General features: G+C 47.9%; 1 protein-coding gene across 2 annotated transcripts; it reads right to left on the reverse strand.

The window, feature by feature from the left end:
• Positions 1-395: 395 nt before the first annotated feature.
• Positions 396-14,583, reverse strand: LOC144094919 (histone-lysine N-methyltransferase PRDM9-like). Of its 2 annotated transcripts, none has more exons than XM_077628785.1 (5): positions 14,318-14,583; positions 13,958-14,041; positions 3,313-3,414; positions 2,722-2,798; positions 396-550 (listed from the first exon to the last, which is right to left on the reverse strand). In XM_077628785.1, the coding sequence occupies exons 1-5, from the start codon at positions 14,445-14,447 to the stop codon at positions 533-535; spliced, it is 411 nt and encodes a 136-aa protein (XP_077484911.1). In that variant the 5' UTR covers positions 14,448-14,583; the 3' UTR covers positions 396-532. The 2 variants fall into 2 exon arrangements, with proteins under 2 accessions (XP_077484911.1, XP_077484910.1); XM_077628784.1 differs by having other exon boundaries at positions 396-610.
• Between the last annotated feature and the right edge of the window lie 10,068 nt (positions 14,584-24,651).

The raw sequence follows: 24,651 nt of genomic DNA on the forward strand, positions 1-24,651 counted from the left end.
GAGGCCAGCTGCACTTGTCACCAATGAAAACATACCATTCTGAACCATTGTTCACAATCGCACATCGCTCTGCCTTTTGCTATTTGTCCCTAACCTGCTTTAATCTCTCCTCGACAATGCTTTTTTTCCAACTTTTTTTCGTGACGTTAAGAAGCGCTGTCTAGAAATTAATCGGTTTTTAAACACAGATTCCAGAAACATTTAGGCCTCACCGACATGGAATCTAAACATTTGCCACTGCCGTGCTTCCAACGCAGCGATCTCCGAACCATCTTTTACTGCGTGTAAACCAGATGCGTTCACCTTACCTTCCACCACAATGGCAGCAGCGACAGTGACGTCAATGGCAGAAAGAGAGAATAAACATTTATTTGTAAAAAGAAGACCGGAGCGGATTGGGGGTGGGCTCCTCAGCTCAAGACTCCAGTGGCTTCCGCCGACGCTTGGGCGATGACGACTAGCGCCTCCTGGTCTCCCAGGGTGCCGCTGGCCAGCTTCACCTCCCACTGCTCCAGAGCCGCGTTGTGCGGCTTCAAGTGGTTCGGTTTAGCTGAGCAGATCCATGTAACGTCCGTGAACGGGGGAATATCGCCACACCAGGGACATGTATCTGCGCATAATGTTCGGTGAATGCGGTATAGGTGGTGGAGATTGGGGAAAGTAAGTGTTTCGATGCGGCTTAGGAGGTAGGAATCCTCAAGGGAGATTCTTATCTGGCGGGGCGTAGAGACGCCTATTTAGGAGGAGGGTCTCTAGGCAGGTTGAAAAATGGGCTGAGAGGGGGTAAAGAGTAGACTCAAGGTGCCCTGCTCGGTCGGTGTAATCTCGAGCTATACACGGTATCTGCACTAATATTGACATCGAGACCTGCATGTCGCCAGGTGATGACGTGATCATACTGAAGAGTTCCGCCCAATATGCGGAGAGCCGTGCCCGGGACTGGTCCTCTCGTTTAGGCTCTGCAGGCTGCTTGGGATAAAAATGTGAGTGCCGTGGTGTTGGGTGTCGCACATTTCGATGCTGATGGCTATTGCAATGGCTTCTGCGGCTGCAGCATCCTGTGCCGTGAAGGACGCTCCAAGAAAAGGGGTGTTGGCGTGATTGACAGCAGCGCAAGCATATCTGTGGGGCTGCGCATAGGAATTAACATCCACATATATAGCAGAGCTGTCTTCGCCGTATGGCCTGCAGAGGCTGCGAAGGCGGGCCTGACAGCGCGGGGCCTGTGACTCGTGCTTCATATGGCGAGGGATAGGGTCTATGTAAAGGCGTGAGCGGACAGCATTTGGAAGAACTCCGGTCAGGGCCATGGGTCGCCTATCCTTGAAAGGATGGCCCTACCCGCCGAGGTGGTGAGGAGGCGAGTCTGTTGGGAGTTCAGAACAGCCTACTGGATTTCCGCAAACATGTTGTGAATCCAAAATGCAACCAGTCTAGTGGTGGATGTACACATGGGAAGGCCCAGAGCTGTTTTAAAGAGGGCATAACGGATAAGGATATCGATCTTACTCTCGGCGGTGCGATCAATATTGTGGTATATGGGAGACCATACTGGATTCGACTCATGGCTAGGGTTGGATAGGGCATGGATAGGGCGGTTGTGAATTTGATTATGATTGGGCCAGGGGAACGATAGCGGGGACCATGAACACGGATGATTTCCGATTTCTCCGGTGCACACTGCATACCGCTGCTCTGAACAAAATGCTCGACCGCACTGATGGCTGTTTGTAAGGCTTGCTCTTTGGCGACGCGGAATCCTCAGGTTGACCAGATGGTGTTGTCATCCGCATAAATGGTATATCCGATGTCTCAGAGAGTGTAGAGAGCTTGTGGGCGAGAGGGGCCATACGTTTATTGAATAGCAGTGGTGATAGGACAGCTCCTTGTGGAGTGCCCTTCTCAGGTGCTTGGAAGGAAGACTATCTAGTAGATACGATACCTATCGTGGCTGTGCGGGCAGTGAGGAAGGTGGCGATATATTGGAAGATGCGAGAGTCACAGTGTATATGATTTAGACCTTCCAGAATTGCAGAATTGGAAATGTCGAAGGCGCCCATAATTTCAAGTGTTAGAAGAAGGTGCTCTCCGCCAGGAGGTATCCCCGTGAGGACTTCGTGTTTGATAAGAAGAAATGCGTCATGTGCAGAAAGACCTGATCGAAAGCCGAGCCTAAAAGGGGAAAAGAGATTATTATCTTCAATATAGCTGCGAAGACCTCTCCATAAGTGCTTGGCGAACGGCGTAGCAGTTTGAGGCTGCCTTTCTGCAATGCCATTGGCCACAGCCCTGGAAACACACAAACCACACTTGCCATATTCTGTGGAGATGAAGTTTCAGACTCGAAAACTCTCTTCATCAGTTGTGTTTGCATGAATCAAGCAGTCATTGCACTGTGATGAAATAATGAAAAGGAGGCCTGATATGCGGGTGGAGTCAAATAGAAAGGCGCAGTGAACGGTCTCGATCAAGGTGGGAACCGGAACCACGCAGTCAGGAATAGAATGAAAAAGGCGGTGAAAGGAGGCAGAGAGAATTGCCATATTTGAGAACTGCAATAGGACGAAGGCACGCTTTGATGCTACGCACCACTATCTCCGTTCGGCAAGTTCGCTGTCGTATTTTTCACCGGATCACTATGTGCCGGCCGAAACGAGGTAGATGCGAACGCGGTCTGAAGGCAGCATTTCAAATTCGTCAAGCTCGCGTGCTTGCACTCACCTCTGCGTCCTTGACATGGGTCAGTGGTCCGTGTTTGGGGCAGTCGCCGGAATGGTCGACACCGCAGTCATCGCAAACTGGAAGCAGATTACCCGCACCGTGGTTTAGGAAAAAAAAAAGGTGTGCGGATGCCGACATCAGAATGGGCACTGAATCTTCCTTGGACGTTCTGCAGACGCCCTGCAGACATCCTGAACGTCTATAGAACGTCCAAGGGAGTTTCAATGCCCATTGGGATATTTTATATATGCACTGCTCGCCGACTGCAGCGGAATCAATTTGCGCGTGAAATATCCGTGTCTGGGTGTCCTAGGCTCATTCAGGCCATGATAAAAATGAATTCATCAGAGCACTCCTTTTGTGCGACATACATTAACCGTATAACAAGCTGCCCAACTGGCCGCTCCAGAAAGTGAAGCATGTAAGTAGCTAAGAAGGTTTGTGCTAAGAGCTCTTGACGCTGTAGACAAGCCGCTCTGCATTTCATGTGTTCATCCCTTACGAACTACACTAAAAGACTCTTTTACAATAAGGTGTGCATTTCCCATTCTCGTGTTGGAAGTCAGGAACCGGCTTTCGCAGACAACTCACATAGGTATTCTTCGTCCGAGTTCTCCTCGCATTCCATGTAGTTGATGTCTTTTCGCTGGCGTCTCGGGTAGCGGGACCCGCTGGAAGACGTCTCGGGCGAGGCTGCATTTCACCCCACGATATTTGTAAGACTGGCTTGTAGAATCGTGCGCATCAAGCAGTTTTAACGGCACGCTACTATTTTGCGCAGAAAAACAAACATGCTCCAGACCAATCAAGCGTCACTTACTACATTCTATTAGGAGAACAAAAACCAAACAGCAGTCCCCAGCCCAGTAAAACATCAAACCATATATAATCTCTAGTAATTGAGTGATGTTTCAAAACTGTTTCAAAGGAAAGTTTGTGAGAAAGCTCGGAGGATAGTTTGTGAGTTTCGATCGGAATTCGTGGCGTCTATGATTGACCATGACACATTTCTTGATAGCCTGAATCGTTTCCTGATCCTGTGAATGGACTTGCAGCTGCCCAATTTTTATTGGAAAAGGTGTGTTTACTTGATGTATGAAATCTCTGAATGGCTGATTGTTACTGTGTACGTTCTGTACGTTTCAGAGCCCCATTGATTATAAATTCTGCCACTAATTTATGCATCGTGTAGTTAAAACAGCTCTGTGCCGGGCGCATAATCATACCGAGAATCTCCGAATTTGGTTACTAGAGCAGCGACTTCTACTGACGGAAAAGGAACCGTATCGCGTGCATTTCCACGAAACTTTTGCAAAAGAGTGCGCGCATTTTTCTCTGGAACAATTTCCTAGGATTCCTAGGAAGAGTAGTCCACCCGTACAAAGGAGCTCATTCAGTCAAGAGATTAATGAACGTATATGGCCTATGGTTTTCCCTTTCCGGTGGCTGTGTATTTGTAATTGTGTATGTGTGGTGGGTGCGCGCGAGGGTAACGGATGTGCGTGCGTGTGTGTGCGTGTGCGCACGGGCGTGTGTGCCATTTATCAATGCCAAATTAAGTCGTCGTCTTGGGAAAACCACCGGGCTTCTCCGTAACGAAATTCAATGATTGGTCAAGAGGGGCGCGACGCCATCAGCACCATCAAATGTGTAAATCTGAGGAATTTTCTAGTACCTTCCACTGAATTATCATAGCGACACAATCTTCCACCTCAATCCACTCACTAATCCCCACCAATCCACCTATCTGAATTAATAGAGACCCATTAATCCGCACTAATCCACTTTAATACTTTTTATGGGATGGGCTTACTCGCAAAATTGGGGGGTCCTGTGACATTCCTTGTGTGCTCCGAGGTTCCGCGTTCCACGGCGCGGCGTAGACGGAGACCCAGATGACAGCGGCATCATCAATTACCCAGCCATGCTCTTTGAGTGACGACCAGAACAACCGGACCCGCCGCCGCCGCCGCGGGGAAACAGGCTTTATCCTCCCCAATTTGCGTGGCCGTTCCAGGTGCGGCCCTCCCGGGCACATTCCAGGACAAGGGAGCTGTCAGCGGGCCAGAGCGCGCCGTACCACAGCCGACGCTATGCGCTACCGCGAAGACAACATTCTTTCCCTCCTTCCCCTTTCGACGTGGGCTATTGCCGGGAAGGCACCCACAGCTTCCCGCCGTGCCTCGTGAACAAAAGCGCATTCCCAGAAGGGCCGTGACGGACACCTGTCATGGCGGACAGGCAGTACTCGCCAAGAATGTGGAAAGACAGGCGCTAGTGAATTAGCTCCGAAGAGAGAGCCTGTGTATACTCTCACTTGAGAGAGAGTGGTGGCGTTTTTGTTGTTTATTTAGTTTGTATGTTAACAGACTCTGGGTTCGAGGCTAAGCCCAACCCAAGGGGTTGTCCCCATCTCGCATGTTATTTTGGATTGGAGAATTGATGCTTTGGGCGGGCCACTGGAAATGACCGCCCTTAGTCCTTTGTTAATAAAGTGCTTAAAAGCACATGTAAACGGATGCAGTCCAGTCTGAGCTGGGGCTCCATGCCTAGCATGTAATGTGATGCTACTTAGGCACTAACCTGCCCGGTCGATGAGTAAAGTAGTGCAAAGTTTGTTCTTTTGTAAATTCAGTTCTGCTTTTTCCAGTTTAACTCTCTGTATATGTATGTTGTAAAATTATGCTCTGCTGTCATCATCTACAAGCTCGCCTCCTGTTCATCTTCCAAGTCGAACGACACTAGAGGAAGGGTTTGTGAACCATCCTCGAAGAAACGGACGACTATTGAAATTCTACTGCATACACGCTCAGGGCGACATCGTTCGCCAAGAGGGCCTTCAGCGCCGAAGCCCGACGGCGTGCAGCTTCTGCCAGCAACCGCTCGAGCCCAACTCCGGAGCCACTCCATCGCCCCCATGAAGTCGTCGGCACGTAAGCTCGGACGCCCCAGCCTCTGATGTATAATCTTAATCATCTGTAATTATTGAATATACCTGTTTGTTTAAACTGAGCCATACGGTGTCTCTTTGCCTCTCCGTCCCGTGTGGACCTGCGCATTATGGGGGTCATCACACTGGTGTCAGAAGTGGGGTCTCAAAAGCAAATGTCCTCTGAATGCTGCGACATTCATGACTTCAAAATTGTAATCAAAAGGGAATCACGGGACTGATTGTGGGACTTTTACCCCCATTTGAGAGGCTTGAGGCACCGGAGGGCTTGAAAAAAAAATGTCTTTATCTGAGGGAGCTCCCACTCCACAGCCGTCGCTCGGAGCAAGCATGCTGGCATTAGGAAGCGTCATTCCGACGTTTACGGGAGATAAGACAGGGGTTCCAATCTGCGATTTCTTTTCCATGCTAGAAGAGATTGGGAAAATGGGGGGATGGTCCGATGCTCAAATGCTGGGAATGGCGAGGTGTAAGATGGCAGGAGCTGCTCATGATTTTGCATGGCGAGACGAAAAAGTAAAATCCACAAAATCATTTGCGGAATTTAAGAAGCTCGCGTTTGAGCATTTTGACACTGAACCACGTCACGTGCGAGTACAGAGGTTCCGTGACGCCGGACAGATGGTAGGGGAGGACGTGCGAACGTTTGCGTCGCGGCTTCAGCGCTTAGCGCGCGATACGTTAAGCAGGGAGGAGGAAGAAGACCAGCTTAAGAAGAAATACGCGGAGGATATACTTAAAGAGGAAATGACCGCTTTGTTCGTGGCTGGTCTGCAAGACCCCGTGCGCCGGTTCGTGCTCTCGCGCAAGCCGAGCAATTTCGACCAAGCCGTGGAGGCCGCATTGGATGAGGAACAAAATGAGGCGTTAACGACAGCCGCAGCGAGAGTACGCGTCATAGAGAGAGCGGTGCTCAACCCTGAGGTTGCTCTCTTGACAGAGCGGTTAGATCGCTTTGAACAGCTGCTATCTCAGCAGGTAGAATGCCAGGTTGAAGCGCGCGCTCAACAGCGCCCATTCGCTGGAAACCGGAGACCGCCACAAAGCTACAGGCGCGGTATGCGAGATTTTGAAGAAATCGTATGCTTCGCTTGCCAGGGTCGCGGACACATCGCCAGGTTCTGCCAAAACGTGCGCCGTGGGGAGCCACAAAGAGAAGCAGGCGAGACACGCCCTAAGCAAGCCTACAGCGGGGCTCCAGATACCGAGACAAAAAACTAGTTAGTCCTCCCCAGCCTGAGGAGCGTGGGGAGGGAGCAGTAGATGATGAGGTGGTGGTAGTTTGTGTGGCCGACGAGGCATGCCCTGTTGTGCGTTGCAAGTTAAATGGTTGTTGTATGGAATTGTTGATAGATACGGGGTCAAAGGTGACATTGCTTAAGGAGAGCAGTTTTAACACGATTCGAAGGAAGGGGGACCGCGAGGTGTTGGAAGCGTCTGGTGGTATGGCAACCAAATTTTTAGGCATAACGGGGGATCCTCTTGGCATAAGTGGACTCTACCGGTTACACTTCTCTCTCGGCGGAATTGCATTGGAGCACCCCTGCTACGTATGCCCGGACACGGTGTCTCTGCCAAACGGAGTGTCAGGTATATTAGGGCAGGATTTTTTGAGAAAAGGGAAGGTACTAGTCTCATTCTCTGAGGAAGAGGTTAATGCGGGCGGATCAAAAGTTCCGTTTTTGAACAGGAGAGGGGCTGAGATTCGCATTACCGATATTGACACCCGCCAAACAGTGGGATCATTGGAGAAGGTATATTCGCGGGTGGCCGTCAGGCTGGTCGATGAGGCGGTCGTCCTTCCTTGGTCGGAGCACATTTTGTACGCGTTTGTGCCTTCAGATGTAGAGAGCGGCGCCGTGGGAGTGCTTGAGCCGGTCGACTCTCTCAGCAATGGCCTGAAGGCAGCCGCGTGCCTCGTGACAGTTAATGACGCCCACAGAGTGCCCCTACGGGTGGTTAACTGTAGCCAGCAGCCACTGAGCCTTCCCAAGAACAAAACATTGGCTTTCTTCACCTCTGCGATAGAGCAACGTGAGCCCACCGATACGGTACTCGCAACTGTAGAGCATGCTAGTCCTTCGGCTGCTCCAAAGGTGTCGTTCGATCTTTGTCACGTAAAATCCAGGGAGAGGGAGGCTCTGGCTGGTTTGCTGAACGACTACTCGGAGGTATTCGCCGCGTCCAACCTGGATTTGGGCTGCTGTGGCGTTATAAAGCACAGGATAGAAACCGGCACTTCATCGCCCGTTTACCAGCGTGCGTACAGGATTCCTTACTCCCAACGTGAGGAGATGGAGCGGCAGGTGCAGGACCTGATTGATCGCGGCATTGTCGAACACTCAAAGTCACCCTGGGGAGCACCAGCACTATTGGTGGAAAAGCCAGATGGCTCGTATCGATTGGTAGTGGACTACCGCAAACTAAATGCCGTAACTCGCATCGATCCGTACCCCATCCCCAATATACAGGAGCCGCTTTCTCAGCTGGGCTCTGCCAGGTACTTCACGGTAGTGGACATGGCGGCGGGATTCTGGCAGATAGCAACGGATCCGGCAGATGCCGAGAAAACGGCATTCAACACGCCCTCAGGGCACTATGAATGGAAAAGAATGCCGATGGGTCTGGCCAACAGCCCTGCTGTCTGGCAGAGAACCGCTGATGTTATCCTGGCAGGTCTTCTGTGGAGGCTGTGCTTCGTGTATATGGATGACATTATCATATACAGTGACAGTTTTGAGAACCATTTGCGTGATATTGAGCAGGTTTTGGTGCGACTAAGAGGAGCGGGTCTCAAGCTGAAGCCCTCTAAGTGCCAATTCCTCAAAAACGAGGTGAAATACCTCGGGCACGTTGTTTCAGCTGACGGCGTGCGACCGGACCCTGAGAAACTAAGGTGTGTCTCGGATTTTCCATCCCCGACTAGCGTCCGCCAGGTCCGGCAGTTTCTCGGCCTGATCGGTTACTACCGAAGGCACATAGAGGAGTTCGCCAAGCTCGCTAAGCCGCTCACCGCCTTAACAGCCAAAAATGTCGCCTTTCGCTGGGACGAAAACGCGGGGGATGCTTTTGGGGCCCTGAAAAGGAAGCTAATGAGTGCACCGCTGTTGCGCCACCCGGATTTTAATTTGCCCTTCGTTATGGCCACAGATGCGTCAAAGTTCGCAGTTGGTGCCGTGCTATCTCAGGTTATCGAGGGCAAAGAACATCCCATTGCTTTTGCTAGCCGACAGCTGAGCACCACAGAGCAAAAGTACGGAGCTACGGAAAGGGAGTGCCTCGCCGTTGTCTGGGCAGTAAAGCACTTCAGATGCTACCTTTACGGCCGCAAATTCAAGCTAGTCACAGACTGCCATCCTCTGAAATGGGTGATGAGTGTCAGGGACCCTAGCTCGCGACTCGCTAGATGGAATCTACACCTGCAGGAATACTGCTTTGAAGTTGAGCACAAGTCAGGAAAGACACATCTGAATGCTGATGCACTCAGCCGCACAGCTGCCGTGGCAGCTATAGATGAGTTTGTCCCCGTAGTCGACCCCGCCGAATTACGCACAGAGCAGTGCAAAGATCCTGACCTGAAGCGAATAATCGAAAGCTTAGAGGGCGCACCGTCTCACCCCGAACAGCTAGGTTATTTTATTGGCAAAGACGGCACCCTGTGTCGGCGCACGAGGCCAACCAGGAAAGGGAGACCAGAGAAAACCGCTTGGGAGAGAGTCGTCATACCTCGGTCGTGGACAGAAAGGGTTCTTCGCGCGTTTCACGATGCGCCATGCGCCGGTCATTTTGGCGTAGCGAAGACACGCAGGCGTGTGGAGCGTTTGTACTTTTGGAGTGGCATGCGACAGGATGTTAGAGACTACTGTGCGAAGTGTCATTCCTGTCTCGAAAGAAAAACACCCAAGGGACGAAGACCAGCTCCAATTCAGCCGTTCCCTGAGGTTTCGGCTCCCTTCGAGCGGACAGGTATGGACATAATGGGCCCATTGCCCACGACCACTTCCGGAAACAAGTACATTTTAGTATTTGTCGACCACTTTTCAAAATACGCGGAAGCGGTAGCACTCCCAGATCAGAAGGCAGACACGGTTGCAAGAGCATTTGTCGAACAGATCGTGCTCCGACATGGACCCCCGAGGCAACTCTTGACAGATCGGGGAACGAACTTCGTGTCGCAGCTAATGAGGAGAGTTTGCGAGCTGCTTAAGATCGCTAAGAAGCAGACAACACCGTACCATCCGGCTTGCAACGGCGCGGTGGAGCGACTGAACCAAACCGTGGCCGGGTTCCTGTCGCATTTTGTTTCGCGCGACCAGCGGGACTGGGACTTGTGGCTCCCGTATGCAATGTTTGCCTACAATTCCGCAGCACACGAGAGCACGGGCGAATCGCCATTCTTTCTTCTCTACGGCCGAGACCCGGACCAGCCTAGTGAAGTGCCAGAGGGCCCCCGTCGTGTCCCATACGCTTCACTGGACGACTATAAGGTTGAGCTAGAATCGCGCTTGCAAGTGGCGAGGGACATCGCAAAGGAGTCCTTAAAGAAAGCGGCGAAGCGCAGGAAGGAGGTGCACGATCGCAGTGCTAGAGACGCGCCGTTTGATGTGGGGGACAGCGTGTACATTGAAAACTGCCAAAGGCAGATTGGGCTAGCTCGTAAGTTCCAGACGAAGTGGAGAGGACCGTGCGAGGTTGTCGAGAAGCTTTCTCCGGTAAACTTCAGAGTCCGAGACGTGAACCGGCGTTTGATAAGGATACACGCAAATCGCCTCAAGTCGGCACCGGTTCAGTATTCACGAAATGAGGAAAGGGAAAGCGCGGATTTTGATGGGGACAGAAGTGAAGCGGAGCGCGCAGATAGTTCGCAAGAAACGCCCTCTCCTGCATTTGTTCGGCAGGCGCCCGAGGTGACGGCCGGAATGCCACCGGATTTACTTCATGCATTGCTAGAAGAAGAAGCGCGCGAGGTTGCCGCGCAGATAACGCCAGGAGAGGCTCCTGCCACGAGCCCTCGCGAGTCCCAAAGCAGACAAAGGGGCACAGACTTACTTAATATGACTCATGAAGGCCGATATCCGCTGCGAAATCGGAAAGCTAAGTCGGACTAATGGCGTAAACAGAGCGGAGTTGTGAACTGGTTAGAATTGTGGAATGCCGCAGCTCATAACATTGCTATATGCGTATGTGTTAAGTTATCGGAGTTAATAGTTAAACCTTTCTGTCATTAAGTAACACCTTCACAGGAGAGCATGCGGAGCGCATGCAGAACCTGCCCTACTTTCTTTCGTTATCTATATTTTTGTCTGTGCCGTGATCGTGCTAGAAGTGGGAGCTCCTTTGTAACTGTGGTAAATTTATTTCGTCCAGTTTGGACTAGAAAGGAGAGGCTTGGGTGCTGAGTTTCATGTTTATCTGTAAAAGAAGATCAGTGCTGCCCCTGGAGACGCCAGTTATGACAGCGGAGGCATTGGTGTTGTGCAGTGGTGTTGAGTGCAGCGAAAAGTGTTTTGTCGGACGCACTGTGCGAGGCGATTCAGAAAGACAAGGGGAGCTGCAGGGACTCAAATGTTCGGAGAACATTCTTCTGGAGGGTGAGCGAGTGTGACATTCCTTGTGTGCTGCGAGGTTCCGCGTTCCACGGCGCGGCGTAGACGGAGACCCAGATGACAGCGGCATCATCAATTACCCAGCCATGCTCTTTGAGTGACGACCAGAACAACCGGACCCGCCGCCGCCGCCGCCGCGGGGAAACAGGCTTTATCCTCCCCAATTTGCGTGGCCGTTCCAGGTGCGGCCCTCCCGTGCACATTCCAGGACAAGGGAGCTGTCAGCGGGCCAGAGCGCGCCGTACCACAGCCGACGCTATGCGCTACCGCGAAGACAACATTCTTTCCCTCCTTCCCCTTTCGACGTGGGCTATCGCCGGGAAGGCACCCACAGCTTCCCGCCGTGCCTCGTGAACAAAAGCGCATTCCCAGAAGGGCCGTGACGGACACCTGTCATGGCGGACAGGCAGTACTCGCCAAGAATGTGGAAAGACAGGCGCTAGTGAATTAGCTCCGAAGAGAGAGCCTGTGTACACTCTCACTTGAGAGAGAGTGGTGGCGTTTTTGTTGTTTATTTAGTTTGTATTGTTAACAGACTCTGGGTTCGAGGCTAAGCCCAACCCAAGCAGTTGTCCCCATGTCGCATGTTATTTTGGATTGGAGAATTGATGCTTTGGGCGGGCCACTGGAAATGACCGCCCTTAGTCCTTTGTTAATCAAGTGCTTAAAAGCACATGTAAACGGATGCAGTCCAGTCTGAGCTGGGGCTCCATGCTTAGCATGTAATGTGATGCTACTTAGGCACTAACCTGCCCGGTCGATGAGTAAAGTAGTGCAAAGTTTGTTCTTTTGTAAATTCAGTTCTGCTTTTTCCAGTTTAACTCTCTGTATATGTATGTTGTAAAATTATGCTCTGCTGTCATCATCTACAAGCTCGCCTCCTGTTCATCTTCCAAGCCGAACGACACTAGAGGAAGGGTTTGTGAACCATCCTCGAAGAAACGGACGACTATTGAAATTCTACTGCATACACGCTCAGGAAGACATTGTTCGCCAAGAGGGCCTTCAGCGCCGAAGCCCGACGGCGTGCAGCTTCTGCCAGCAACCGCTCGAGCCCAACTCCGGAGCCACTCCATCGCCCCCATGAAGTCGTCGGCACGTAAGCTCGGACGCCCCAGCCTCTGATGTATAATCTTAATCATGTGTAATTATTGAATATACCTGTTTGTTTAAACTGAGCCATACGGTGTCTCTTTGCCTCTCCGTCCCGTGTGGACCTGCGCATTATGGGGGTCATCACAGTCCTTTGGAATAACTTAGAAGGACTTTGGTGTAGGCCAGTTGATATGACATCATGAAGAGCAAAACCGCAAAACAGGACGGGACTGAGGCAGGCGACAACACAGGCGACAACAATATTTTGTTGTGGGCGATATTCCAAATGCTATCTCGTTTTATTCTCTGAATGTGGTTAAGAAGGCCCGAGGTTTTTTTAGACTACCATTATTGTAGGTGAGGTGAGACCACCATACGCGGCATGTATATGGGCCGGCCGTGGGTTCGGATCCTATCGCAGCCGCGCGATTGTCTTTTCTACTATATTTTACCCACTGGGGGCCCTCAGTGAATGGTAATTGGTTGTTGAGCCCCAATAAAGGACGCGAGATTCAATCCCGACCGAAGTAGAAGCACATTTTGATGGAGGCAAAATGCAAATACGCACACATGTTCTGTCGATATATCACGGCACGTTAAATACCCTATAGCGAGGTAGGTGGTCTATATTATTCCAGAGCCCTCCACTACGGCGTCTCTCATACATAGGTAGCTGTGTAACATGATGCAGACTGTCGCACAATTAAACGCGTGCCGTAGAATGCTTTTCTCAGCTAAACTGATGAGTTGTTCGAGCTCAAATTTCGGAGAGAAATGGTGGATATTCAACAAAGAAATTCCACTAAATTCGGCAAAGAAATTCCGGCAAAGAATATTCGATATTCGAATATTCGGCAATGTAATTCAACTAAATTCCGTCTTTTTTTTTACAAAAGACTTGAAATTTAGTGGAATTTTGGCCAAATTAAGTTTTTGTCATCCTTAACAAAGCAGTTGAAAAAAAAACGTGTTCAAATCTCCCGCAAACTATCCCCACCCACCTCCTTTGCCGAATCTCCACATCTGCCAAACGAGATGGCGCTACAAGTACAATCACTGAAATAACGGCTAGTTTCGTTTCCTCGTCGCCACAGACGATGCTAATATCCGACTTCTTTTTTTTTACCGATTCAGACAATTACATCACACAAATGTATCATGAAACAATTGTACCGAGCTGCTGCCATTTCTGTGCGGAATTTGAGCTCGAACAAGTCACCAGTTTAGCTGAGAAAAGCATTCTACGGCGCGCAATTAACTGCGTCATACGCTGTATTTATTATCATTTGCCTATCGAAACGAGCAGCTCGCACTAACAACTTGTCACGACCGTCCAATCTGAAAAGGTGTTTTCTCAACTGCAACAAAATATTGGTTGAACATATTTTCCAACGTCTGTTCTAGGTCGAACAAAACTCATTCTAAGCGTATACGGGGTCACGGACCTCTGCGATATCGCTCCGAGATGCAACTGAGGCAGAGACGTGCATCTTTCCATCAGCATATGAAGCAAGAAAGTGGCCGTAAAAATAAAAGAAAGAATTATCTCAGCACCTGACACTGTGACAGCTCTTTGTATACTTACGGGAATTGGACTTTGTTGGAGGTTTAGCAGGTTTAGCTGGGGCCGGTTTTGGTTTCATAAATTCAGGAAGCACTGGCTTCAGTCCTGTAAATATGCAGGTAAGAGTCATATCTTTTATGCGCAAGTCTTTTTCTGTTTGTATCTCCTTTTATGCTAGCAATCATTGATGTCTGTCGTGGTGTGCGACTGAGCCGTTGATTCTGGCCCCACAAATTTTCTAATATGCACAGTTGCTGCGTTTTTTGAAAATTGCGTCATTCTGGTAGCCTTAAACTATATTAATCGCAGAGAACTTTTAAAGCAATTCGCGCTTTCAAAGACGCAGCTCCGAAGGAAGGCAGTACAAAAGAGTTCACTCACCCAGATTCAGCATCAGCTCGTACTTCTTTTTGAGGTTCGAGTCCGCCGTCTTCATGCATTCCGAAAGGCCCTTCCATTCTTCGTCCGTGAAATAGTGACGAAAGTTTGCAAAGTCGTCTTCGCTCGCCATTCCAGTCAACGCACGAAAGTCTCAGCAAAGATCTCTCTCCACTTCTGCGCGTTAACCGCCACTCGGAAAGGCTGTCGTCTGCGTGAGCGCTTAGCGGTTCATGTAACAATTATACAGCTTAAACACGCATAATCAGTTTAAGTTGACTATCACGGAGTTAGTAGATCTTTTCATAACGTTTTGCGATGAATATTAGTTCACATTCGTCCAGTAATTACAAACAAGTGATTACAAATGATCACACAGCCAGTGCAGAGTTTAGCAGGATCCGAACACTCATCTGGCCACATTGTAGTATTCCCTTTTTTTTTTTTTGACGGAAGTTTGTGGTGGTCCGTATGGTCGCGTTGTTGTGTGGAAGTATGTTGAGTCTTCCCAAACGCGCGAATATAGTGCTGAGACTTCGCAGGTCTCGATCTAAATTGCAGGCCGTGAAACATAGCGCGAGCGCTATTCATAATTTGCTGCGACGAACCGCCCCGTAGCCGCTTGTTTGAAAAGCGCGCTCAATTTAATGCGCGTACTTTGCTTTCGAGTGGCGAAGCTGGCCTTCAATATCGACGCACATAATTTTGCGCTGATCGTTGCAACGCTGTCAGCCTAATTGATACGGTCCAATGTGGGCGTGAGATTTGTTTTTTTTTCTCCTCAGGTCTGTGCCTCAGTGCCTGAGGCTTTGCACAGCGGCTACAACGTGTTGATCGAGCTGGTGGGGTTAGCGGTTCTGTACATGTGCATTTTTTTTCTCCACTGTTGAACTTATCAGCTTACGGGCAATAGCGCCTAGGGCAGCTCTGAAAGGTAGAACAGCTGTAGTTTCATGTGTGCATGTGTGGTGTATTGCTCTTCAGGAAGGTGTCGCGAATTGCCAGGTCTCAGGAGGAAGCAGTTGTGAGCGGTCAGGTGGTAACAGGCCTGAATTCACTTGTGAATTTTGCAGATACACATTTCCGTGTTTTGACTGGAGCACTACTATGTACTATGAAAAAAAAATCACGTTTGGTCCGAACTACTAGGTGCACTTCTCCAATTAAGCTAATCATTGCCTGTGGCATTTATAGTGAAAGGAGGATGTTTGGAATTTCTCTACTGTTGACATATTCTTTAAATACGGTGTTACAACTTTCTCAACAGTGTGTACATAAATTCTCTCCCTGAATGCGATCCATAGAGATGTGTTGGCATGTAGTTAGGGATTTAGGCAGCTGCGCTTCTTGCTATCAACTAATGCATTATTGTCTGTTCACTGCCTCTTAAGTTGCTTCTCCTGGTCCAGTTTCATGTAAATCTCTTTTCCCGTCTCCTACACTTTCTCTCTCACGGTGGAGAGGATGGGAGAGTAACCCATCAGTTAGCACAATGGTAGCACCAGATTGCTGGCCCATCTTCTTGGCCCAGTACAGAAGTATGTGTTTATGAACCTCATGTTGTTGAAGAAGCATTCACAATTGAGTTCTATATTACTGAAGATTGTAAAAGCTGCTGGATGCATAAAGATAAAGCAGGCCAGAAGACTAGAATGGCAACAGCAATAAAGTGTAGAAACACCAACGCATTGCAAATTAAACAAAATCCAGTTTTTATTCAGCTTACTGATGCCATCATGCTTGCTTGCAAAGAACAGATTTTGTTTGAAGAGGCGCCACATAACGATTAGGACGGCCATAGCAGTCTCATGCTGAAGTCTATCTTGGTGCGACTAGGGGTAGAGCATTCTGGCGGTTGGTCACAGGCATTATTTTGAATTCTCGCTTCCTATGCTACACAGCAAATTGGCAGAAAAAAAAAACTGTCTTATTAATTACTGTGCATTCGTCAATGTGGTTGGTTGCATTGAGGCATAATTCTGGAATAAATTCTTTTCACCTTTTGGAAATGGACCAAAGACAAAAGAAACACACACTATGCAGATGACTGATTTGTCGTTGCTGATCCTATCTTCACTCTTATTCTTTGTGCCCATTGTTTACTCCTTAATCTTAATTATTTATGTGTTATTTTTATTGATTGTTATTCTATGCTTAATCTTATTCATTGCTCCAGGCCTGTGTCCTGAAGGTAGGGTGAATGCAATTCAAATATTAAACAGCCAGCTCACTAACTGCAATGATGGCACTGATGAACTGTGTGTCATTTGTAATGTTACTGTAATGTCATAACTGGCCCAGCTATGCCTACTTCAGAACAAGGGCCTCTCCCAGATCCCTCCATTTAACCCTGTTCTGAGCCACCTGCAGCGACCTTAGCCCCGTAGACTCCCCAATATAGTCTGCTGCTTACCTGACTGTTGGTGCCCTCTTGTATGTCTGCATTCGCCTGTGTTACCCAAGGATCTCTCGGGTAATGTCACTGCATGATAGATTGTAATTAGAGCTTGCTCCTCTGTGAATTTTTTGGTGTGAATAACGCGCTACACACTAACAAAATGACAAATGGAAGAACGGGAGACACAGGACAAGCGCGCACTAACAACTGAAGTTTATTCTGGTACGAGGGTACAGAAATACATCCCGTCACATGCTGAAGCAATCAATTCATTGTCAACAGCTGTGTGTTCTTCCAGTTGTCGTTTTGTTAGTGTGTAGCGCGTTATTCGCACCAAATGTATAATTAACTAGCCCACATTGCTGCCTTGCCTCTGTGAATATTGAACAGATCTGGCCGCTCATGCTTTGCTATGCCGTGCTGCGAGTGAGTTGGTACAGTGCAGTAAGTATGCCTTGCAAACATGGGTGCAAAATTATATTAACAGTGAAATATGCAATGGAACCATCTTTTCTAAGTTTTCGCTTTGGACCAAAGTCATCTTTTGTGTTCCTAAAATGGTTTTGCCTTTCTATCATTGACTCAAGGCTGATCTTACAAATTATATTCTGAATAAGGAATAAGTGGGCATCATTTGTAGTGTACGGTGATCGCTGTTTTTTGTTTGCCCTGTACATCGTGTGTTTTCAGAATTAGAATTCCATTACTCTTTCTGCGAATGTATGGCACCATTCAGTTCGAGCTGAAACTCTTCTCCTTCCTATATCACCGTGTATGCATTGTTCTTTTGTTTTCTGGTTCCAACTTGAATTTCCTCTTAGCAAGATGAAAAATGGACGCATTTTTAAGCCGGCTCTCTCTATCATCCATGGCTTTTTTCCTTCCTCCCTGTCTTTGCACTGCTTTTCCGTTTTTCAGTCATGCTGAACCAACTAGCCCAATGCTCAATGTTTGTGAGCAAGCCAAGGGATTTGCCACTGCTCCTGTAGTGTGCAGGTAGGTTGAGAGACCATGGTCCTGAGCATAAATGGGTTGCAACCACCCACCCATGCTCTAACCTGTGTATGGTATGCATTATGTGCCCTTCTTTGTCTCTCTCTTTCCGCTCTTCACCTCCGTCGTCCCTTCCTCCTCCTGGTGTAGTTCAGGCTTGTACACAGTGTGAAGCAATCTACATTGCCTTCACTCTCTCCATAGCTTTCTCCTCACTACAAAGAGGACTGTGTTTCATTGAAAATGTCTGCACTGAGCTGAGGGGTCTCCATCACTCTCATATTCCTAATTCCTGTTTATCTCCACATTCCTGATGTGATACCTGCGATCTTGTGATCAAGCCCAAAGCACTACAGCATTCTGGCAGATGGAACAGGCTAAGTTGTGAGCTTTGCAGGGGTTGTTAGTGCCTGAAAGAAGATGACTTATTTGGCTTTCAGCTATGGGTTCTCCCTGTTGATTCAAATTCCTTGTCCTCCGTTTCGCTTGAATAGCTTCTTCACCTTCTGTTGTTCTGTGTGTGACATGCATGCTGGGTTCGAGACCATCAAATGGTGCCTGAAGTGGTTTCTGAAATATTTCCACAGTCATGGTGAGTTGAATAATAACAATAATAATTGGTTTTTTGGGGAAAGGAAATGGCGCAGTATCTGTCTCATATATCCTTGGACACCTGAACCGTAAGGGAAGGGATAATGGAAGGAGTGAAAGAAGAAAGGAAGAAGAGGTGCCGTAGTGGAGGGCTCCGGAATAATTTCGACCACCTGGGGATCTTTAACGTGCACTGACATGTGCACTGACATCGCACAACACACGGGCGCCTTAGCGTTTTTCCTCCATAAAAAGACAGCCGCCGCGGTCGGGTATGCAGTCAGCTTACTTTGCCGCTCCAGGACACGACGCTATTATGGATCCATTCATCAGATTAAGTTTGGAGATGGCGTCCAGCACTAGTGGTGAGTGCTTCTCTCACCACAGTGTTTTGTTATGACTCTCTGCATCAATGCATACTCTGAGCTGATAAGGCTTCTCTCTTATATCTTGTTTTGGTCATGTTCCTTCACCCGGCTCTCCGTGCACTTTCTAGAGCTTTTTCTTATATCTTTCAGGTGCAGCTTGCTAATTTCGTTTCAGAATGATAATGTTTATTTATTTTATTAAGCTTTCAAGACAGTCGCAGATCTAGAGCAAGTAACATTTTTCTTCTTTGTGAATAATCTTGAAACAGTCAAGCGTGTGAAGTTCACAGTGGCACCGGCTGCACTCCTGACAGCTTACGCTGTTTTAATGCTGTAGCATTGAAAGTCCCGTGTCGCAGAAAAGCTGGCATCAGTGTCATTGGCCATGGGCGATGGGCCACGGGAAAAATGCCTACCGTGGCAGCTGGCAGATCAATTAATAATTGTTTGCAAGAGGCTGCTTGGGAAGAGCAACGTGGGCTCACCGCCTTGGGGTCGGTGAGCTGGGGTACCTTGTCAACTTGGCTGGTGCCGGAGATCGATTCCTTCTGGTCTTCCCGAGTGGCTACCGCGAGCTGGGTGTTACCCGGTGCCTGGACATTGCCGGGCCTGCGGGTGGTGTCAGCTCGGGGCTGACGGTCGCCGAATTCTGTCGTGCTGCTGGAGTTATTTTTTTTTGATGGTCCATTGGGTTCTTCGGAAGGGCGCAGACCCTTCCAAACGTTGTTGTTCGGCGGTGATGAAGGGAGATGTGCAGCTGAAGGTCAAAGAGGGAATATATTTACAGGATGTACAAGGGAAAACTGCGTTACAAGTTGAGTCACACAGACAGTGAAGCTTCAACTTAGAAAGACAGTTCTCACACAGAGAGACACTGGCTACAAGCCCTTACTCATCGACCCGAGGTTAGAGTCTAGGGTTGTCGAGTTACGTGCCACTGCACGGAGCCTCTAGCTCAACTAGACAGGAGTGCTCTCCAATGATTTTACATGCAATTTTAAAGCTTTTGCAAACAAAGAAGTTAGGGCGGTCATATTTCGAGGCCCGCCCTAAGCTTCGATAACCAATGCAGGTAGCCACGGCCCCTGAAGGTTGGACCCAACTTCGAGCCCGGGGCGTGGCTAAAAAGGAAAAGGAACACATACCGAAAACATTCTGAAAACCTTCTCACCTGCGCGTCGCCTCTTGAAGGATGAAAAGTTTTTTTTTTCAGCTAATTGGCGGGACCACTAATCTACTAGCTCGCCGCAGGAATGTCAGATGGCGGAGACCCGCGACGCTTCGGTGCCATCGAGAATGCCAAAAAAATGGGGGCCCATCACGGAATGCGACGCGGTTCGCATATTTCCGTAGACGCGCAGTATGGCGATTTGCCGCCGTGGGAGTGCTGCCTAAGACCAAGCGGCACCACGTGCTCGTTGTGTGCGCCTTGCATGCTTTCTTGGGCCGCTTAACAAAGCTAGGAGCCTTCGACCCTCACAGCGGTGCTGTCAAGCGGCAAATGATTCCTGTGCCTTTGCTGCTGTTTGCGGGAGAGGGTCACGCAGGTAGGGGGGAGCTCGGAGCTTCACTGAGAGCTCTCCACGCAGACCGGAGGCTCACAGTGACCGCAAGCTAAGGGGGAAAAAAAATGTATGCTTTGATGAAGCGCGGCGTTACAATAGCCTTAAGGTTTTCTAATATGCACGTGTTGGGTGACAAGGTTTTTTCATGTTTGCTTTCTAGCTCTTTTTGTTTTTACACTTGAAGGCACGGTTCTAGGGCTACTGTACATCTTGTTGCACATGGTTGACATTATGGTCTATTTTTATGCTCATGTCTTTTCCGAAAAATAAACAGTTGCTGGTAGCACATCGTCGTGTGTGTGTGTGTGTTTCGTGCCAGTTAGCGTGTTCCAAAACCTTACGATGAAATATCAACCAGCCTCCCTAGTAGGTCTTCAAGTTGGGATACAGCCACTTTCCCCTCTCTAGGCCTGTGTACTGTGCACAATTTTTATTCTATTTATTTCATTACCCTTAGGGCTCAAGGGCATTACAGAAAGGAGTGGGTTACATATGAAAGTGAAACAAAAATACAGCAGTATATAAACATATAAATCAAAATAAATGAGTGTCACAAGAAATGAAGAAAGGTTACATCAGAACAGTAAATAAGAGAGGCTAGAAAAATAAGATAAGCATAGAAGGCATAACAACAACTTTTGTAAACATTAAAAAAAAATGGTACCACTCTAAAAAAGCATCAACATGCACATATACAGAACAAGAACAGGAACTGTTTTTTAAAAAGATTGGCTGGATCAGGAAATTAACTATAAAAAAGCAAAAATGGCAGTGCTGCAGTTTATCTATTTATTACAAATACCTCAAGGGCCCTTGGGTGAGGGCTTTACATGAGGGATAAAGCTAAAGGTGCTCCTTTGAGGATGTAACATAGGGGGGGAAGGGTCACTGTAAAAAACTTGTATAAAGAGCATAATTAACAAGCAAAGGAGCAAAAAACAGGTAAGGTATAACATGAGAATATAATTAAGCACCAGAGAGTAAATAAAGAAACAGGCAATAGGAAACAATACAATACAAATTATAGGTTTAAAGAAAATGATAAGGCATAACAGAAATTAAGAATACTACAGTGTACGTATAAGGCACGAAAAGAACAGAAGTAATCGCAAAAGTACAGCAAATAGAAAACATGGAAACTGGAAACATTTCAAATGCCAACGTCTCTGCGGATGAGATCAAAAAATGCGGAGGCGTTAGATTCAATGGCTCTATGTGCTGGTAAATTGTTCCACTCCATGATAGTGCGTGGCATGATTGACTTGGCAAATGCAGATGAACGACACTTGATGCGTTTAACTTTGTGGGGATGGTTGAGCCGCGGAAAGAAGGCTGATGGCGATTGGAAAGAATCGTGGTGAGGAGATGGATGGTGATGCAGTTAATAGAAAAGTGGTAGTCATGATAGTTTATGGCAGTGAGACAAGCCTTCTAATTCACCGCGATTTTTTAAAGCAGTGACGCTGGTAGCATGTGAGTAGTGTGAAAAAACAAAACGTGCAGCATGGTTCTGCAAGGACTCAATGTTAGCTATGAGGTAGGCTTGGTCAAGATCCCAGATGGCTGATGCATATTCATCTTCGGACAAATGACTGTTATGAACTTAACTTTCTTCAGGTGCGAGGGAGCCAGTCTGAGGTTATGCTTTAGCGGGCCGAGTCAGAGGTTGGCAGACGCTAAATTCAGATTAATGTGGTTAAGCCATGTTAAGTCTGAATGCATGCGACTTCCGAGGTACTTGTAAATAGTTCCAAGTTCGAAAGAATCGTTATTTAAGAAATAAGTTGTGGGAATGCAAGAACTGCAAGTGATAGACATAAGATTAGTTTTAGAAGTATTGAGCGGCATAAGCCAAGATGTGCACCATGAGGTTACTGCATCAAGGTCAGTTTGCAAACATTGTTGATCAGTGATAGAAACAATATTACGGTATATCACATAGTCATCAGCAAAGAGCTGAACTTGAGTAGACACAGAGTTAGGTAAATCATTAACATATATTAAAAAGAGGAGTGGACCAAGAACGCTCCCCTGTGGTACCCCAGAACCGACTAGAGTAAGTGGAGTTGTAGCTGTTGATGGAGGTAAAATGAAGTCTAGCGTTCCTTGGGTTTATGACAGCAGCAGGTTAGAGTGAATGCAGACTTGGATGCAGAAATATCAGAAATTTCGACGATAGATCCCGGGACATCATCATCAGCCTGACTACACCCACTGCAGGGCAAAGGCCTCTCGTATGTGTCTCCTATTAACCCTGTCCTTTGCGAGCTGCGCCCACCCTATTCCTGCAGACTTCTTAATCTCATCCGCCCACCTAACCTTCTCCGCCCCCGCTACGCTTGCCTTCTCTTGGAATCCACTCTGTCACCCTTAACGACCAGCGGTTATCTTGCCTTTGCATTATATGCCCTGCCCAAGCCCATTTCTTCCTCTTGATTTCAACTAGGATGTCATTAACACGCGCTTGTTCCCTTACCCACTCTGCCCGCTTCCAGTCTCTTAACGTTACACCTATAATTTTTCTTTACCTGGCTTGCCGTGTTGTCCTTAACTTAAGCTGAACCCTTCTCGTTAGATCCGGGGGCAATTCCAAATAATGTCCGGACCCCGTAGAGTATCTGTTACGGGTTCAGTTGGGTTTATTTTTGGAAATGTGGCGGAGAGTTTGAAGGAGGCTTCACTCCCGCCATCGGTTGGCCTGGTATTGCACTACCTCAGGGATCGGCCTCGTCTTTAGCGCCTCTTTACTATCCTGTCTTTCTATCCCATCTTTCAACTCTCCTACTATCTGCACGTGGTAGCGATTGTGGCTCGGCTAGAGCCAGTGAGCAGGCCTGTGCACTTTCCTTTTCTTCCTTCCTGGCAACAACAGACAGACAGATGCACTTGGGATGAATGAATTGTTTCATTAGCTTTTTTCTTCCTGTACTGGAGTTTTACACCACGCTTGCATATGTGCAGTACCTGAAAATGATGCATTCTAAATCCACTTCTGACGCGTTACCGTATCCTACAAGTTACTACACTACAGTGACTATTTTAGCACGGCACAAATTGTAGTGCACTATTTTTATGCACCGTGCAAAGGCAATAAGTGTTATTATTCTTTGTAAACCAGCGCAATGGCACGAAGCCAAAAAGGAGAAGAGGGGACAAGACACAGTACTGATGTGATCCCTCACAGCTGAGACCCGCAGGACAGTGGCGTAGCCAGAAATTTTGTTAAGGGGAGGGGGGCTCATGTTGCAGCACGGCCTTCTCATAGAATTTGTGGAAGGCTCAAACGCAACAATAATAACTGCATTTCCATTGCAATGCCATTGTGTATTAGATAACGCTACATACTGTCTAGACAAGTGAAATATGTATTTTTTTAAATAAAAGAATGTATTCGTGTGTCTTAAAATCATGGCAGACATGATTACAAAACATAAGACTGAGCAGGGGACAAGACAGCAGGGAAGGAAACAGGACGAGCTCATCCTGTTTGCTTCTCTTCTGTGTCTTGTCCCCTGGTCAGTTTAATTTCTTGTAAGCAAGTCATACCAACTATGTATCCCCTTATTGTTCACTCGTGGCAGACATAACTGATACCAATGCTTCCATGTTTTTGCGTATTTATTAAGTAAAGAAAATATCCCACGAAGTATAAAACTATATCAGTCTGAAACCAGTAAAGCAGTGCATGCCGCTGATATGAAAAACGTAAAGGCATGAAATTAGCAAGTAGAGGACAAATATTTTAATGAATGTTTGTCGTTGAGGAACCTTTACATGTTTGTACATATGCAACGGCCAGGGAAAAATCTCTACGATGCTGTCCTTCGTGCCATAAATAAAAATAAATAAAAATTGTACTGAGCAGCAGCAGCTGTCACCGGTCATGTATTGCGAGTAATTGCACCGAAATTTTAGTCGCAACAGCGAGCCATCGATAGGCCCTTGAAAGTTTGTGCTAGGATGGGGCCCCTTGCTTTACATGACCCCAGGTGCATTTGAGTTTCCACAAAATCAAACCAGAGTTAGCAACGTTCGTGCCAAAATGACTTCTCTAGTCTGAAAAAGACACTGTAGGTGGCAAAATCTAGAATGACTTCCAGAACCGGTCATTGTTTTGGTCAGCGGTGCGGGACAGTTTGAAAAAATTTGGGGGGGGGGGGGCTGAAACACCACAAGCATCCCCCCCCCCTCCTGGCTACGCCCCTTCCGCAGGATGCAGACTCCTGTAGTGGCCCAGTGGTATCAGCATTTACCTCAAATGAAAAGTGTGGAGCTTGATCCCTAGAGCTCCCAGCTACCCACCAGTGATAAACGCGTACAAGCTTTTCCTTATCTTGGTGCCCGGATTCACTGGGTGAAAAACTTTGAATTTCTCTCAAGTTGTCTCCACCGTCTGTAGATCAAAAAGATGTTAGCTACTGC

Source organism: Amblyomma americanum, chromosome 6 (genome assembly GCF_052857255.1).
Source record: "Amblyomma americanum isolate KBUSLIRL-KWMA chromosome 6, ASM5285725v1, whole genome shotgun sequence".
Classification (NCBI taxonomy): Eukaryota; Metazoa; Arthropoda; class Arachnida; order Ixodida; family Ixodidae; genus Amblyomma; species Amblyomma americanum.

Coding starts and splice junctions, on each gene's coding strand:
- LOC144094919 (XM_077628784.1), bottom strand. CDS start 14,447: ATGGCGAGCGAAGACGACTTTGCAAACTTTCGTCACTATTTCACGGAC. Junction 14,042..14,317: donor CGAGCTGATGCTGAATCTGG/GTGAGTGAACTC, acceptor GCATATTTACAG/GACTGAAGCCAGTGCTTCCT. Junction 611..2,721: donor CCCATGTCAAGGACGCAGAG/GTGAGTGCAAGC, acceptor CATTATGCGCAG/ATACATGTCCCTGGTGTGGC.